The sequence below is a fragment of the Phytophthora ramorum genome (genome assembly GCF_020800215.1).
Source record: "Phytophthora ramorum isolate Pr-102 chromosome Unknown Phyram_PR-102_s0002, whole genome shotgun sequence".
NCBI classification, from domain to species: domain Eukaryota; phylum Oomycota; class Peronosporomycetes; order Peronosporales; family Peronosporaceae; genus Phytophthora; species Phytophthora ramorum.
The window spans coordinates 2,752,680-2,768,376 of NW_027150648.1; the positions used below are offsets into that span (position 1 = coordinate 2,752,680).

At 52.4% G+C, this 15,697-nt stretch overlaps 9 protein-coding genes across 9 annotated transcripts; 4 read left to right on the forward strand and 5 right to left on the reverse strand.

Annotated features, from left to right (window-relative positions):
- Positions 1 to 150: 150 nt before the first annotated feature.
- Positions 151 to 1,203, forward strand: KRP23_2302 (uncharacterized protein; the record flags this gene model as incomplete). The annotated part of the gene is made up of 1 exon (XM_067887022.1): positions 151 to 1,203. One exon carries the CDS (start codon positions 151 to 153, stop codon positions 1,201 to 1,203), a length of 1,053 nt encoding a protein of 350 aa, XP_067749648.1.
- Positions 1,204 to 1,367: 164 nt separating this feature from the next.
- KRP23_2303 (putative serine/threonine-protein kinase drkD) lies at positions 1,368 to 4,080 on the reverse strand (the record flags this gene model as incomplete). Its single annotated transcript, XM_067887023.1, has 2 exons — positions 1,368 to 2,974; positions 3,051 to 4,080. The coding sequence occupies 2 exons, from the start codon at positions 4,078 to 4,080 to the stop codon at positions 1,368 to 1,370; spliced, it is 2,637 nt and encodes an 878-aa protein (XP_067749649.1).
- Positions 4,081 to 5,070: 990 nt separating this feature from the next.
- KRP23_2304 (uncharacterized protein) lies at positions 5,071 to 7,667 on the reverse strand (the record flags this gene model as incomplete). Its single annotated transcript, XM_067887024.1, has 8 exons — positions 5,071 to 5,117; positions 5,204 to 5,295; positions 5,388 to 5,679; positions 5,745 to 5,887; positions 6,203 to 6,575; positions 6,641 to 6,850; positions 6,928 to 7,419; positions 7,487 to 7,667. 8 exons carry the CDS (start codon positions 7,665 to 7,667, stop codon positions 5,071 to 5,073), a joined length of 1,830 nt encoding a protein of 609 aa, XP_067749650.1.
- Positions 7,668 to 7,800: 133 nt separating this feature from the next.
- On the forward strand, positions 7,801 to 8,814 carry KRP23_2305 (putative metal-dependent hydrolase YcfH; the record flags this gene model as incomplete). Its single annotated transcript, XM_067887025.1, has 2 exons — positions 7,801 to 8,124; positions 8,206 to 8,814. 2 exons carry the CDS (start codon positions 7,801 to 7,803, stop codon positions 8,812 to 8,814), a joined length of 933 nt encoding a protein of 310 aa, XP_067749651.1.
- Positions 8,815 to 8,890: 76 nt separating this feature from the next.
- On the reverse strand, positions 8,891 to 9,461 carry KRP23_2306 (uncharacterized protein; the record flags this gene model as incomplete). The annotated part of the gene is made up of 2 exons (XM_067887026.1): positions 8,891 to 8,958; positions 9,023 to 9,461. 2 exons carry the CDS (start codon positions 9,459 to 9,461, stop codon positions 8,891 to 8,893), a joined length of 507 nt encoding a protein of 168 aa, XP_067749652.1.
- Positions 9,462 to 9,623: 162 nt separating this feature from the next.
- Positions 9,624 to 11,208, forward strand: KRP23_2307 (uncharacterized protein; the record flags this gene model as incomplete). Its single annotated transcript, XM_067887027.1, has 4 exons — positions 9,624 to 10,205; positions 10,277 to 10,774; positions 10,854 to 11,103; positions 11,183 to 11,208. The coding sequence occupies 4 exons, from the start codon at positions 9,624 to 9,626 to the stop codon at positions 11,206 to 11,208; spliced, it is 1,356 nt and encodes a 451-aa protein (XP_067749653.1).
- A 92-nt stretch (positions 11,209 to 11,300) lies between these two features.
- Positions 11,301 to 13,743, reverse strand: KRP23_2308 (DNA-directed primase/polymerase protein; the record flags this gene model as incomplete). Its single annotated transcript, XM_067887028.1, has 6 exons — positions 11,301 to 11,355; positions 11,420 to 12,195; positions 12,262 to 12,312; positions 12,383 to 12,466; positions 12,545 to 13,388; positions 13,466 to 13,743. 6 exons carry the CDS (start codon positions 13,741 to 13,743, stop codon positions 11,301 to 11,303), a joined length of 2,088 nt encoding a protein of 695 aa, XP_067749654.1.
- A 120-nt stretch (positions 13,744 to 13,863) lies between these two features.
- On the forward strand, positions 13,864 to 15,054 carry KRP23_2309 (actin; the record flags this gene model as incomplete). Its single annotated transcript, XM_067887029.1, has 1 exon — positions 13,864 to 15,054. One exon carries the CDS (start codon positions 13,864 to 13,866, stop codon positions 15,052 to 15,054), a length of 1,191 nt encoding a protein of 396 aa, XP_067749655.1.
- A 191-nt stretch (positions 15,055 to 15,245) lies between these two features.
- Positions 15,246 to 15,548, reverse strand: KRP23_2310 (uncharacterized protein; the record flags this gene model as incomplete). Its single annotated transcript, XM_067887031.1, has 2 exons — positions 15,246 to 15,328; positions 15,410 to 15,548. 2 exons carry the CDS (start codon positions 15,546 to 15,548, stop codon positions 15,246 to 15,248), a joined length of 222 nt encoding a protein of 73 aa, XP_067749656.1.
- Positions 15,549 to 15,697: the final 149 nt, after the last annotated feature.

A 15,697-nucleotide genomic window follows, 5' to 3' on the forward strand; every position in this document is an offset into this window, starting at 1 on the left:
ACAACTGATGGCTCGACACAAGATCTTGTTTTGGATCAAAGTTTGCTGAGCGTGAATCATAAAGAATCACAAGTTTCTGCCTTTTCAGACGTTAAAGGCGATCAGGTTACAGTTCCAAGCATTCTTCTTCCAGACACTTCATCGAACTGGATGTCGATCAGCACATTTAGGGATGAGACTATAAATCTTCGCCTAACCGGGGGCGAAGATTTAGAGTCTTTGCTTCAGCCGGTGGGTGGAAATAAATCGGTGGAGTCAACCGTTGAATTTGCACTTCCTGGCGGGAACAAGCGTGATGATGATCAAGATACCACTCCACCTCCTGTCTTGGTTGACCATCATGTACCATCTGAAGCGTTATCAACTAGTGCACGCGCGAATGATGCCACTTTGAGTGAGAGAGATGATGCCTCCGACGACGATCAAGTGCTTCCCAAGAGATCCTATTCTGCAGATTCTCCTAAAAAATCGGATGCAGCCTTCGACATTTTTGACGAGTCCAGTGACGTGGATTTCTTATCAGCAACTCTGCCTGTGAAAACCTCCAGCCATGCTGATGAAAGTGCTGGCAGTGAGGGCGAAAACGAAGAATCGCTCCCCGATAAAGAGGCATTCAGCTTTGAGATCAAGGCTTCCAAGAAACGAGTCTCTGGACTTGATGTAACAGCTAACATTGCCAGTGCCAGCTCCGCACCGGAAGGTAGAGAATCCTCTCCCCCGTCACCTACATCTTCAGAGGACAACGTCGAGATTGGCAAATACTCAGTGTCATCGGTACCGTCTTCGCGCACCCCTTCTGTTGATGACAGTATTGAGAACCTGGAGGAAACACCACTAGACGACGAGTCGATGCTTGGGAAAGTAGAATCTCATGCTTTCGACTCGGACTGGAATCAAATGCAGGCGAAAGAAAAGGAACGCAAGAAGCGACTGCAAGCGAAACAGCGCCAGGCACAGCGAGACAAGGTAATACGGAAACAAGGCGCGTCCTCAAGGTCGCTGACTGGTAGCTCTGCTGCCAATGGTTCGAGCATAGGCAAGTCGAAGAGCGGCAAGAAGAAGAAAAAAAATAAGGATGACGCTCCTTCTTCCTCTTCACATCACAAGAAGAGCGGGTCATCACGAAAACACCGACATCGCGAGAAAGGAGATGGAAACAGTGCGGCCCCATCGGAGCCTCCTCGTTCATTAACGGAACTATGATCGATCGTTATGGGCAAATGCATGATAACAATGCAAGTAGTCGTCAATGAACGCGATCGAACCTTTGCAAGGTACTCAACAAGAAATTTACAATATAGATAAAGGCCTCCAACACAGACTGCATCGTCTAGGTAGAACGTTAGTAGCTGCAGTGCGAGTCAAGCTCAATGCTTCGTGCGCTTGAGAGGTTTTTGGTGCAACGCAAGAAGCCACAGTCGATGAACTGACGGGATAATATCCTCGACTGCAACGCGATCACCAGGATTGGCAGCCCAGCCAGCCTCGAGAATTTCGGCACAAGCCTTCGGAATGGAAGGAACAAGTGGAGGTCTCTCGCCGTTTGCCACCAATCGATACACTTCGAGGTGAGTCTTGGCCTCCCATGGACTGCGTCTAGGCACCATGATCTGCCACAGCGTAATCATCAGGCTGTAAACGTCTACAGCAGTGCCGTATCGCGCCGTCTTGCCTCCCTTGATCATCTCCGGTGCCATGTAGTCCACCGTGCCGGCAATCGTCATGGTACCATCTGTTCTTGGTCGCAGCAAGTTTGCTTCACCGAAATCCGCGAGCTTGATCAAGAAGTCCTGACCCACCAGAAAGTTGTCCGTCTTGATGTCACGGTGCAGCAGTGGAGGCGAGAAACTGTGCAGATAGGCAACTGCGCGACAGGCATCCAGCCATGCCTTGAGCTTAGCTGCGAGAGTCCAAATCTCGGGGGTTTCACGCAAAGTCACGTCCAATGCACCGTACTCGCAAAACTCAAAGATGAGCGAAATAGACGGAGGCACCACACACAGACCGTAGAAGCGAACAACATTCGGGTGCGATAACTGCACATTCAGCGCTGTCTCGCGCGAAAATCTGGTCACTTCATCGTTCGTCACCTGCACATCGGTGTAAATCTTGAGCGCGATAGGCACAGGTGTGCTCCTGCGCAACGTTCCACGCATCACAATAGACGTGGCTCCTTGCGCAACAATACAGTCCAGTGCCAGGGCAGAAAAATCTACCACGTTATGCCGGTGTTCCTCGATCATGTGATGCACGTCGTATACCGACGTACGCGTGGAAAAATTGGTGATCATGCCGCGCTCCGACAGCAGGTTCACGTAACGCCGCATTGCGCTTGAAGACGTTGGCCTACCTGGTCCACCGTCATCGATGGCCAACCAGTATCGTGTATCGGCACGCAACGAAAGTAGGACGGCCACGACGATAAGTGAGTCTAACCCCGTGACAATGCAGTGCACAATAGGCAATGTGGTGGTTGCATCCAAGTGAGCGAGTCCCAAGATGGAGCTCGTGATGTTTGCTATCGAAGTGACGACGGCGGCGACGAAGAAGAAGTCGAACGTAGCTCGAGCGTGGAAAGCGAACTTGGCCCAGATGTAAAATACGAGTAGCAGAACGTGAATAGTCATCGCGATGCCGTCCGCAATGTCGTGGCCTATCTTGTACAGCGTCATATTGCATATCACGAAGATAACGCACACAGCTCCAGAATAACAGATCGCGCGCAGCACCGCTTCTTGGGAGACACTGCGCTGGATCATGAGCATTGGCAGCAGCTGCAAAACCCACACGGATGGCATCGTGACCAGGCTGCACGGATAATTGGGATCGGTATCCAGCGTAAGGGCACTGTACGTCTTGTCGCTATCGCTGTGATAAGCTTGAAAACTGACGAAGTAGAGCACCAACCCAATTGCCGACAGAGCAGCCATCGTGTACCAAATCGCTTCGTAACACGGAAGCATAAATGCAGACTCTGTCATCAAGAAAGAACACCAAGAAATAGTTAGGCAACGCTCTCAGAATGGTGAAGGCAACGAACTGAAACTTACTTAGGTTGGAGCTGATGCTGCAAGGGGCGCTACGCAACACACGTTTGCGACTGCGACTGCACAGAATACCGATCCACAGTGACACAACCATAAAAACAAAGTTGTTCATGGTCGGGATCAACACTCCAGCCAGATAAGCCGTCGACGCAGAATAACTCTCCATACTGCCAGGTACAGAACACCGTGCCACCATGTGGACCTTATCTGGCGCCGCATTCGACAGGAGAGCAGCGATGCCTACCGCTACGAGCACACCCATCACTGCCAGCAGCAGCGTGGCTTTCAGTCCCAGAGAGTCCCAGTTCGGAACCATTCTTTTCCACAGCGCCAAGAGTCTCTGTTTCGGTCGCCAATGGTGCCAACGTCGGCCTTGGCACTTGAAGCATTTCCGGAATCTGAACGCCCACCTAGCTCCGCGGTCCGCCGGTTCCATAGGCGGGATCCCGTCCAGGAAGCTGCTGCGTGACCTGGTGTTCTCACTGGGCGCGTTCTGCCCCATCGGATCTCCTTCAAACGACACGTTGCGTCCCGACGCGTTGGTCGAGCTCGTGACACGACTGCCGTGTCCCTCTCCCTTCTGTTCCAGGACCGAGTGCAGGATGGAAGATCCTGCTTGCTGCAGTCCTGGCCTGTGTCCTGTGTCCTGAGCCTGCTGCACGTCCGTATCGATGAGGATGGAGGCCTCCCTCGTGGGCATAATGTTGGCTGGATTGGTGAAGACGTTGGACCCCGTCATGGGGAACAGGTCGCTGATAGAGTCCAGACGTCGGCGGTTAGTCCGCTCGCCTCCGCCTTCGCTGCGGGTGCCGTCCCCATCGCTGCGGGCCGAGGGCGTCGGGGGGTACATGCGGCGCAACGAGTGCAGCGACTGCGGAGCTCGGTATGTCCCCGGGAGGCCTCGCAGTGGGCCACCGTCGCTGTGGGTGCTGTGCAGGAGGCCTGGGGACAGCTGGCCATCGCTTTCTAATAGCACGAAGCTCGAGCGCGGCGACGAGGAGACGCCGTCGCGACGTCCTGGGGAAGACGCCATGTCATGCGCGAAATTGGTAATGGAGACTTTTTGCTGGTCAAAACATTTATGTGTAACGGTTTGGGGAGTGGAAATAGTACTGTGACCATTCGTTGGTGTGCTTTAATATGAGTGTTGGTGTGAAGAGTGCGGACTTTAGAGAGGGATGATGTGTCAGAGGACTGAACCCTTTGGTGTCTCACTTGATGTAGTGGGATCCTGCAGTATCTGATATCAGGCATCTGTGTATAAAGTAACGTTTGTATGCAATCTACTTGCTGCAATGGAGAGAGTGCGACACCATCATATTGTCTAACAGAGGGGGGCTGCTCGACGCATCACAAACTGGCCATCTTCCCACGGGTAAAAATCAATTTTTGCCGCGACCACGTAAAGTCGCGACCCGGCAAACAGCGCTAACGTTACATGTAGTTTCCGCTCCCTTGGTTGTGCTCATTGATGAGCATCACGACATACGCCGTGGCCGTCTTCAAGAACATGTTGAGATTGTCGTGCAGCTCGTGCGCCAAGACGGTCGGTGCATGAGCAGCAGGGGCTCCTGGGGTAGTCTCGGTTTGACCCGCTGTCGCTGTGAGTTCTGGATTCTCATTCGTGCCAGGCAATTGCACCGAGTCAGTGGTCGTTGCTGGAAGGGGAGGACGTGAACTGGAATGGGTGCCAACTTGTTCATCACGTGTGCCGACCGTGATTGCTGTTGTAGTACCCCCGTTGCTAGGAAGTCCTCAAGACTAGCAGGCTCGATTCCATCAGCCGCTGTGTCTCCTGAAAGCGCGCCACATTAGGCAGGTCAGTTATTTTCCATGTAGATCGGCTTGAATAGGACTTATCACTGATCAGGCTGCACACCTCCACATGCGGAAGACCACCTCGGTTCGTCAGCCTTTGCAGTTCCAGCGAACAGGTTGGACGCTCATGCATGAGCTGGTCCCAGTCCTTTTCGCACTTTGGGACCGTCTCGAGTGCACCCGAGAACCCAGTTGCGCGCTTGAATCAGTCGTAAGATAGCATCAGCTGTAAGTACTTCGCCTTGACTTGCTCTATATTACATCCAAGAGCAGCATTGCACCACAAACATCAGAAACCACAAGCTTATTCACATATTGAAAGTTGGCAAAGCACAAACTCTTGTCGAATTTTCTCTTGCCGTGCTTGTTGAGGTCATTGGTCACTTCGAGCCACGTCTGAGGTTGGATGCCTTCGTTGGCAAATATCTCACTGTCGTGTTTAGCTCTCCATCACAAAAACAGCAACAGCTTTTCCTCGTGGTCACCCCCGTTGATAGCTCCGTGGTCAGCCTCAACACAAACTCTTTTAGCTTCCGGCAACTCGTTTTTTCTGCTCGATCTGGCCTTTTACTAGAGGCTTGGGTCCCCGACAGCGGTGCCGTGGTCAACTCTTCCTTTCTAAGAGCAATGCGATAGCAAATATCAGCGTGGAGGAAGCCTGTAGAGTCATTGAATCTATGTAGACGTGACGCATTCTCGGGCATCTCGCGGATGATTCTGTCCCAATCTTGGTCATTGAGCGCGTGCTCGCCACCAACGTCCTTAAACAACTCGTAGTCCATCATAAGCCGAGAACATTTGGACTGAAGCTGGTCTGCTTCATCATGAATTCAATACAATAAAATCATGTTTATCTCTAACGGTAGGAATGGTACGCACCGACGTTGAAGCTGCTGGAGCAACGGCGGTTGATCTCCGCGGCGATATTTTTCCAACTATTTGGTGTACCGCCGCGACCCGTTCGGTTCTCTGGGTCTTGGCGCGCCTTCTCAAAGAGCTCTAGCAGCTCGGTGAACCCCACACTGCTCGTTGACTCGAAGCGTGCATCGTTTTTTATGAGCTTCAATGCTGAGAAGCTACTTAGGCTATTGGGCAGTTCCCGAAAACTCTGTTCTTTCACTTTTATTCAGCAACATTATCACAGAAGTTGTGCTGCAGCAAGACGCATACTTTATTTTCAAACAGGAAGGATCCCACTCAAAACAGGCCCGCCATGTGCAAGGCATTATCTCAGAGCAAACAGCAAAAAAGAGCATTGAAAAACGTCACTTGAAAAGCCTCTCACCACGTACTTGGTCATGGCGATCCAAACGGGGAGATGTTGTCCGTCGTCCTACATCCCATTGTCTTGGTTGTGGTCGTTAATGAGCATCACGAGATACGCCGTGGCTGTCTTCAGAAACATGTTGAGGTTGTCGTGGAGCTCTTGAGTGAAGACGGCTGGAGTCGCACCAACCCCTGGCCCCGACCCGGCTTGGCTTGCAGAGGGGTGACCATTCGCAGCAGCCTGCAACGAAGCCGCTATATTTCCGGTTGCTGGCAATAGGTAGGAGAGAGCGCTAGCTGACAGGGACGCTTGAGCACTTGCAATAGCGTGGGCAGAGGTTTGGGCTGGGCTAGCAGTACGCGAAGGCTTTCGGATCTCCAGTGCCCCAGTAGATAAAAATTCACTTACGCTCACCGGGCCCATTCCGTTGGGTTGTGTGTCTCCTGGAAAGCATCCAAAATTCACATCGGTTAGCAAGTGCAAATGAATGAATATCTTGTAATCGTACCCTTGATAAGACTACACGCCTCGACGTGCGGGAAGCCACCCTGCTCCTGGAGCTTCTGAAGCTGCTGATAAAACCGCGGGCGTTCTCGAATGAGGCGTTCCCAGTCCATTTCGTCCTTGGGGGCCGAGTCCGCGACGCCCGAGTAGCCTGTCGCGGCCTTGAACTGGGTATAGCGTTGGATCAGCTCAACGTACTTCTCCTTCACTTCCTCTGCGACATAAAAATACCACCCAAATGATCAACAACCACGACTCTACCGCTGTCGTGCAGCTCATCAAAGTACATACTCTCAGTGAAGTGTGTTAAGTAGTGCTGATTGAGCTCGGAAACCACGTCTTGCCATCCCTGAGGCTTCAACCCTTCGTCACCGGACACCTCCCGGTCATTCTTCGCTCTCCAGCACAGAAACAGCAGGAGTTTCTCCTCGCGAAGGCCCCATCCATTGCCATCCTGCCCCACGTCAATGCGCACCTTCTTGACCGTCGGCTCTTCAGCAGTCGACTGATTCAATCGTTTCGTGGCGTTCCGCGGCCGCCCCCTTGGTCTCCCCGACGTCGTACCCGATGCACTCGTCGACTCCCCTTGAGTCGCGACAATGCGACGACAAATTTCAGCGTGGGGGAAGCCGCTCTCTTTGAACTGGCGGAGTCTCGACGCGTTCTCGGGCCTTGCAGTGATCAGCGTGTCCCAGTCTTGGTCCGTCAACGAGCCTCCCCCGCCCACCTCCGTGAACAGCTCGTAGTCGATCATCGTACGCGTGTATTTTGACTTGATCTGGTCTGCAAAATGCCATAAAAATTAAATATTTACTTTGTTTTCCTAGCTACAAAACTTGTAATGACACACCGATAACAAACGTGCAGCCGCAGCGGCGGTTGATTTCCGCAACGATGTTGGCCCACGCTGCGGGGCTCACTCCCCGCCCTTTACAGCTCGATGGGTCCTCGCGCGCCTTCTCAAAGAGCTCCAACAGCGCCTGCTCCTCCGTGAGGCCCCACACTGCGCGTGACGGCTTCTTCCCACTCATTTGTTTTGATGCGCTTCAGGATATCAATTAAGCTATTCGATGGGCGCCATTATGAAACTAGGTAGGTTTCAATAAAAAAGAGTGTTTGATGTGTCGTGCTGTCATCCAGTCGTTCCTTCGCCACAGCTTCAAAATGACGTCCCCACTTGTCGACGCACACTGCCACCTCCATAACGAGCGCCTATGGTCTGTTAGCTCTCCATCCAGCCGTCGCACGTTCGAAGGCGTGCTCTTTAGGGCCCGCAATGCTGGTCTGAGTCACATCGTGTCCTGTGCTACACACGAGCAGGACTGGAGAGTCCTGGAGCGGCTTGTGGGTCAACAAGAGCGCGACAATTCACTGAAGATTGTGATGGCGTTTGGGGTACATCCGTGGTGGGCTCAGGAGCTGTCGCCAATGACTCCAGAGAACCTGAGGCCACTGAAGGAAACGTTGGCGCGGCACCCCACAGCAAGTGTATGTGCGACTAGCGAATCTGATTACAATTTCAGCTTGAAGTTGCCTTGACCATGGACTAAGAAACAATACTAAATGCAGGTGGGGGAGATTGGATTGTGCAAGAGCACTCGAGGACGGCAGGTACCTGTGGACGTTCAGTTGGAGGCGTTTCGAGCGCAACTGGAGATCGCTGCGGAGTTGAAACGGGCCTGTGTGCTACATTGTGTGGGCTACTACGGCAAGCTACTGGGGATTCTGCTGGGTGTTAACCGCTCAGGCGGTCGACTGCCTCCTGTCATTGTGTTTCATTCATACAGCGGTCCGCCAGATATGATGAGGCTGTTTCTGGCGCTACGAGGCACGAAGGTTTTCTTCTCACTGAATGCCAAGCAATTGACGGATCCGCGGATGACGAAGGCTGCAGCTTGTTGCAAGGAGCTACCGCTGGAAACATTGCTATTGGAAACAGATGCACCTGATCAAGCTCCGTCTCGAGAGGATGCCGCAAAAGTGTTCAAAGACCAGAAAGGCGATAGTCTGCCACTACTGCTGCAAGGAGACACGGCCGGTATCAACGAGCCTGCAATGGTGAAACTAGCGCTGCAGAGCGCAGCAGAGATCCGGGGCACAGTAGCCGATGAGCTGGCAGCTGCAGTGTACCAGAACTTTAGGGTGGCATTCGGCCTTGATAACCCGAAAATACAGTGAATGTGCATTTTGCTAAACATCACTAAACAATGATGATAGCCTACAGCGCCGAGATCACTGTGCTTTTCACGCTTTCCTAGATCGCAGCGTAGTCCATGTCGCTGTACAAAAGCGATTGTAGCATTGGGTCCGCGCTATCTGTGGCTAAAACGTAGCACAAGGGGGTCAGCCTTTCGATCGTGAGTCAGCATGTAGAAGTAGAGCGCACCTTCGCCGTATTCGTACTGAGCTGCAGAATAGCGTCCTTTGACCTTGGCAATGAGAAGAACGGCGATCGTTGCTCCACCGACAAGTAGAGCCGTGGCTTCAACAGCGACCAATGCTCCTCCATAGGGCACTGCGGTTGTGAGGCTTCTGGTATGCTGCTCTGTCTTCGACACTGTGAATGGCCTTAAATCACGCGATCCTTCACTCACAGGAGGAGGCACAGCCTTCTCGCTTTCTAACGACGCAGGCGCTACAATCTCATCCAGAAGCTTCGTCACATTCTCGTCAGGGACGCCCTCGAATGCCCCGGCGAGCTTGAAAGGGTCGATGTCGCTACCTCCAACCTGGGAATCCGGCTGCAGTGCCGACGCGAAGGCTACTACACCAAGTAACAGTGCGAGCTCCCTGGACACACCTCGCAGGCGTCGTTGCTGGCGCATGATTTATACCGATCTGAGCCCGACACCACAAAAGTCAAGGGACGTCGATGGACGGACGCCAATGAAGATCGCGATGGACCGGATCCCAGACTGAAGAGGCACAGAGCATTGCTGGGCATATCTTGTTCATAGCTGGATGCGACCGCTAGCTGCTTGATCTGCATGGTGAAATCCGCAAAGGCGAGTCACGCTTACGCCACCATCAAATCGTCGGCGTACACCATCCACGACAATCGCGGCGTCCGACACAGCACATATGACGACGATCTGCTTGGTAGTCCTGACACGTTCATAGAGCTGAGTGACCTTGCGCCGGGAGACTGCTCGGCTCTTCACGTCGCTATCATTCAGGCTGCTGCCTGTGTTGGTCCGACGGCGCTGGTGCTGCCCTATGTTTTTCTCCTCGGAGGGTTCGTGCTCACACTGGTCCTGTTGCCCATCTTTGCGTTCGTGGCCTGCGCCTTGAGACTGCGGCTTGTGCAGCTTGGTATCTCGCACGGAGTGTATTCTTTGCATGGGTTAGCCGCCATGGCTTTCGGTTCGAAAGGTGCAATCGCAGCGGGGTTACTCCAGCTCACGGTCTCAGGAGGTCTCATCTCGACGTATTTCGCCATCCTCTTCCAGGACTTGCCGGTGCTGTTGACACAAGCGTTTGGCTTAGGGCAAGAAGATGACGATACATTGAACAGACTTCCCACGATGGCCTGGTTTCTCAGAGATCGCGTACGGTTCGCGGAACTTTTGGTTCGTCCATTTCGTTTGCTTCGACCCCATGGACGTTTCTGACGTAGTTTACTTGACCTGCTTCTCTGCAGACAATTGGAGTGGTGATTCCGTTCTGCCTAATCTGGTCATCTCACACGAAATTGAAGCGCTCGTGCATGCTTGTAGCTTTGGCGCTATTTGTCGCGTGCTTCTTTGTTCTGGTGAATGCACCTGGACTTCATAGGCGCGACGCACGATTGTTTTCCCGAGGATTTCCTGAGGACTATCTCGCAATGCACGTGGCCGTATGCCACTCCATGGCGATTCTAGCGACGTCTTTCTCGAGTCCACACCATATATTTCACTCATTCTACGCACTCACAGAGCGCTCGATCGGCCGCTTTGCCTGGCTGTCGATCGGTTCCACAATGATATCAACCTTCTGGGCCCTCGGATTTGGTATTGGTGGGTACGTGTCGTTCCTATCGGACACCCGAGCCGACGTACTACAAAACTATATCAACGCTGGAGGCGACATCCCATCGAAATGCAGCTGGGCGTACTGGATGATGATCCCTTTTTGCGCTATTGTCTGCATCGCACTGGAGGTAAGATGTGATATTTGCACACACACAACTTTGGTGCACAGAGCTCATGCAGATTCACCATCGTTGCTCTTCATTGTAGGTTGTTGTTTCGAGACATACCTTTCGATTCTTCTACCGGGCAAGCTATTCGCTTGACACAGAGAAAGCCGATATCCTCTTTTGGTCCCAGACAACATCGTCACAACCCACGACCCCAGCTCGCAAAAGTGCCACAAACCAAAACGTCTTTGGTTGGAAGAGCACCGTCGTCACAGCGATTACGATGCTAGCTGTGGCACAAATTGCGATCTTCACGCGATATACGATTGCGAAGGCAATGAGTGCCACCGGTGCAATAGGTGGTCTCTCACTCTTGTTCATTTTGCCAGCAGTATGTCACTTGAAGTTAACTGTTGGGGACGACGACAGTGATCGTGGTGGTTGGGTACTCATGAGACTAGTACCCACGCTTAGCATAGGTACTGGTCTCGTTGGTATTATCTCGTGCGCAATTGTTGCTGCAATACAAGCATTTCCGTAGGCGGTGCTAGTCGATGCATGAGTGAAGTTCTATGTGCGAAGGAAGTGGTTGTGGTGGTGACCTGCGTTCAAAATATGAATCAGATATGACATTGATTCGAGAAAAAATGTTCATCGTAACGTTACCTGAAGTCAATTGCTTGGCATGCAGGGTCATGGCACTTCTGGTAGAACACGCGCTGGTCGATGTCCACGATGAACATAACGTTGTTGCTCCTGTGTGGCCGCCCAATATTCGCACACCAGCGATTTCGTGCCATGTGATAAATAATCATCCACGGGTACGGCTGAGTCTCAGCGTTGGCATCCTCAGATGGCTCAAGACCAGGCTCTTGAACTGGTAAATTAGGCGACGGGGTGGAGTTGTTAGTCATCAGCATTTGAATTGCACGAACTTCACCCTGAACGCCTCCCGTGGTTGACTTGCAGCGAATGAAGGCATCTAACGCTGGGTAGGATGACCTTCGGCATTCAATTGAGGAGGTCGTGACAGTCTTCGCACGAGAAGGAATAAAACGCCGGCCTCGTCCTAAGGCTGCAGTTGATGGCTCACAACGGAGAAGAGAACGTTCAGTCTGCTGACTTAGTTCCATAGCTTCAAGAGAAGGGTATGGACACACTAGGGTGTTCAGGAAGAATTCTTGATCGAGATCAGTTGCACAAGCCGATGCAGTAAATGGCCGCAAGAGCGCATTCTTCCTAAACTTTGACGAGCCCAACACACGAAACATGCGGTTTCGAGTGTACACTCCAGCGTCGATGAAGAGTTGCTTCTTGTCAACAGGGTCATCAGCAGTCTCTGTGTTGACAAGGAACGGAGTGTATAGTCCTTCAGATCCTTCCTGCTGATCAGCGTCTTCATTTCTAAAGGCCACGAGGTCACCAATGAATTCGCGCACAAACTGTCGTCGACCAAGAGCAAAGCATGGTCAGACGTGCTAGTGACTACAAAACAATGACGAACATACCGCTCCAGCGTGAAGATTATCCGCGAAGAGATCACCAGATGGGAGATGGAACTGCACGAGCGAGCAAAATGTAGTTAGTAATAGTTGAGATAAGTTAAAAGAAGAAGAAAAAATCACCTACGATGAGATGACGACTGAATTTTGCTTGCGTCGAAGATTCCAGCTGATAAATATTTCCTTGGTTCACACGAATTCCATACCTGCGCTGTAAACCAGGTTCAGACCATTAAATGCTGTAAGCTTCCAGCGCAATAATATTGTCATGAAATGTTCAAGGTCTTACATGAAACTGGAGTTGAAGTAGTGATATAAGTCGATCCACGAGCGCATTGCCATCTACGTTTGGGTTGATAGCGCGATTAAACTCGAGGTCAAAGTACAGTCGGCAAGGTACACCTTCACGGATAATCTCATAGACATGGCGTTGATCCGCGCGGGTTTTCTTGAAATTTTTCCAGAATTCGGCAAAACTTGCAACAAGGAAGCGTCTCTTGCCATTTCCTGCACTTTCAAAAGAGAAGACACGAGGGACGCGGTCTTCTTCACGTCCGACGTTGGTAGAAGCCGCGCGAGTGGCGCTCACACGTCGTCGGAGTGCAGCAACTTGATCTGCGAACTCGAAAGCTTCATGTTGTCGTGGGAAAGATGATGAAATCGGCGCCGTTCCTTCTAGTTGGCACATCAGCGAATGCGAAACTCTAAACTGGAGTTTTTCGTAAAAGGACCTCCAACTGTTATCCGACATGCGACCATCAGCATCACCAGCTGACACCGTAGGCGTCAGTGCATTCGATCCGTAAAACGCTTCAGCTGACAGCGTTTTCCTTCGTTTAACCATCTCGCCAATCTTCGCTCCAGCCGCTCGACGCATCTCTCGCTTAGCCAAACAGTCCTTGGCTGAGGTCGACAACTGAACTTTCGGAAACGCTGTGTGCAGCGCAGCCAGCAGTTCTTCCACCAACTCGGTATCGTAGAACGCGTCACTGTCTTGGTTACCTGTTTGCATCAGTTTACCATCCGATATCAACCTCAGCAGTGCACGTCGCACTCTTCCAAAAAAATATCCTTGCTGTTGCGTATCGCCCGCATCCAGGACCACCAGAACACTCGACACAAATGGCGATGGACTGCACAAAGCAGATATCGTCAATGATCGACCAAATTTAAGCATACCACGGACAGTTCCAATGCAAAAGACACGAACCTGTATAGTGAGAAGCAAGACAATGCATCAGCAGGCAGTAGTAAGCTTTGGGCCCTTAAATCGTCCCCAGGGCTCAAACTTTTGACCAGATAGAGACCTTGCTGTGCAGGGCTCTGGACGTCCACCGACGCTGTATTAGACTGGTTACTTAGCCAGATCTGAAGGATGAAGGGGACCACGTCCAGCTCATGCTGCTCTGCGTCCTCAATTGCGTGCAGGGGAGTGCCCAGAGCCCCCGTCCAGACGCGGCACGCCTCGCTCTCGAACACTGCCGCCATTACTCTGAATTATAGAGTGCTGCACGGTGATTCGTTGAAATTCGCAGGACGCGAAAGGTCGTGAAGAGATGGCTACATTTCGTGATACACCGATCTGCGCTCGACCTCTGGCGGACAGTGATGGAGGCTATCGTGCTGGACAATGGCTCGGGAATATTGAAAGCGGGGTTCTCTGGCGAAGACACGCCTCGGACGACTTTCACGACTTGTACAGGACGAGTGAAGAATCCCGAATGGTTTGCGTCGCAGGCGCCCAACTGGAAGGCAGAGCTGCGCGACCGCGAGATGTTCGTTGGGACGGAGTGTCAGCTCTATCGAGACTTTCTGGAGCTGTCGAATCCGATCAGTCGGGGTATCGTGGAAGACTGGGACGCGCTGGAACGCGTGTGGGAGTTCGTGTTCGCACAGGAGCTGCGGGTGGATCCAGAGACGGCGGCTCTGCCAGTGCTTTGCATCAGTTCTCCGTCTGCACCTAAGAAGCAGCAGGAACGCATGGCACAGCTCATGTTCGAGTCGCAAAAAGCTTGTGGTTTCTACTTCATGCAACAATGTGTGTTGTCGCTATTTGCTTCGGGGCGCACGCGGGGGCTCGTAGTGGAAGTGGGCCACGGGTCGAGTCACGCGATTCCCATTTTTGAAGGCTACGCGCTACCCCATGCAGCACTGCACTACAATGCCGGCGGTATGGACATCAGCCATCGCCTCCACCTGCTGCTATCCAAACGCGGAGTATCATTTCACTCCTTTCCGTTGCACACGATTGACGAGATCAAGGAGTCAACCTGTGTGATGGGGGACGGCACAAACCAACAAGGACAGAACCAACAAAATGAGGCGAATAAACCGTTTGAACTGCCCGATGGGACGATTCTGCAGGTAGATCGGCACACGCAGGCTACACCTGCTGAAATCCTCTTCAAACCACAAGAGCTAGGCGATGAGCACCCGATGCACCCGGATAAGGGTCTGCACGAGTGTGCGGCTGCAAGCATTGCCATGTGCGACAAGGATCTGCAAAGTGATTTGCTCAGCGCTGTCGTGCTCGCTGGCGGGACGACCATGCTTCCTGGGTTTTCGCAGCGCTTCCAGGACGAGCTCCAAGCTGCTCTACAGCGCACTGGCGGTAATGGCAACGTGAACGTCATCCCCGACCCAGTCGTGCGCGAACGAGGCTACAACTCGCAGCGTAAGATTGCAGCCTGGGTAGGAGGCTCCATGTTTGCATCGCTCGACACGTTTCGCGATATCCACATCACTAAGCAGGAGTGGGAAGAGTATCACGAGGCTATTCTCGACCGCAAATGCTTCTAACCAAAAGGCAAGTAGGTGCGCGTGTATTTTATTTTCGAGGTTACAGGCAGCATCCAGGCAGAAACTAAAGAGTTTAAGACACAGAAACATGGAACAACAACTGGGGGAGCGTGCGCCGTTGATGGCAGCACAGAGGCCAATGACCTCTGAAGCTGAGTCCAACTCAGACTTAGACGCGGTCTCCAATGGCCTTAGCAACCGCAGGGCTGGCGCATCGCGTATTGCACGAAGTGCAGCAGCAGCATGAACATGAAGACCATGTTCAAGTTCCAGTCTAGAATCACCAAACACCACGAAGTCCATTAGACATCCACGCGTGTAACCACCAACGAGGGGGTCCAGTACATGTACGCACCTCCGAACATGTCGTGTTCGGGCTGCTGCTGCGCGTCTGGCGTCTGCTGGTTGGCCGAGTCAGCGTCAGTGTCATCTGTGCGGTTGCGTCGCTGCGATCCCGACACGGAGCACGAGGGAGCGGGCGCGGCGTTCTCCATGGCGACGGACTGGACGAGGATGATGAAGAATGAAGAGACGGAACAAAAACGTCACTAAAGCGATCTGAGTCAGAACGGATCCATGTCACTGAAACGAGTATTATTAAATGGGGTACAGAGTACCGCGGGTTACACCTGTCTTTATAATA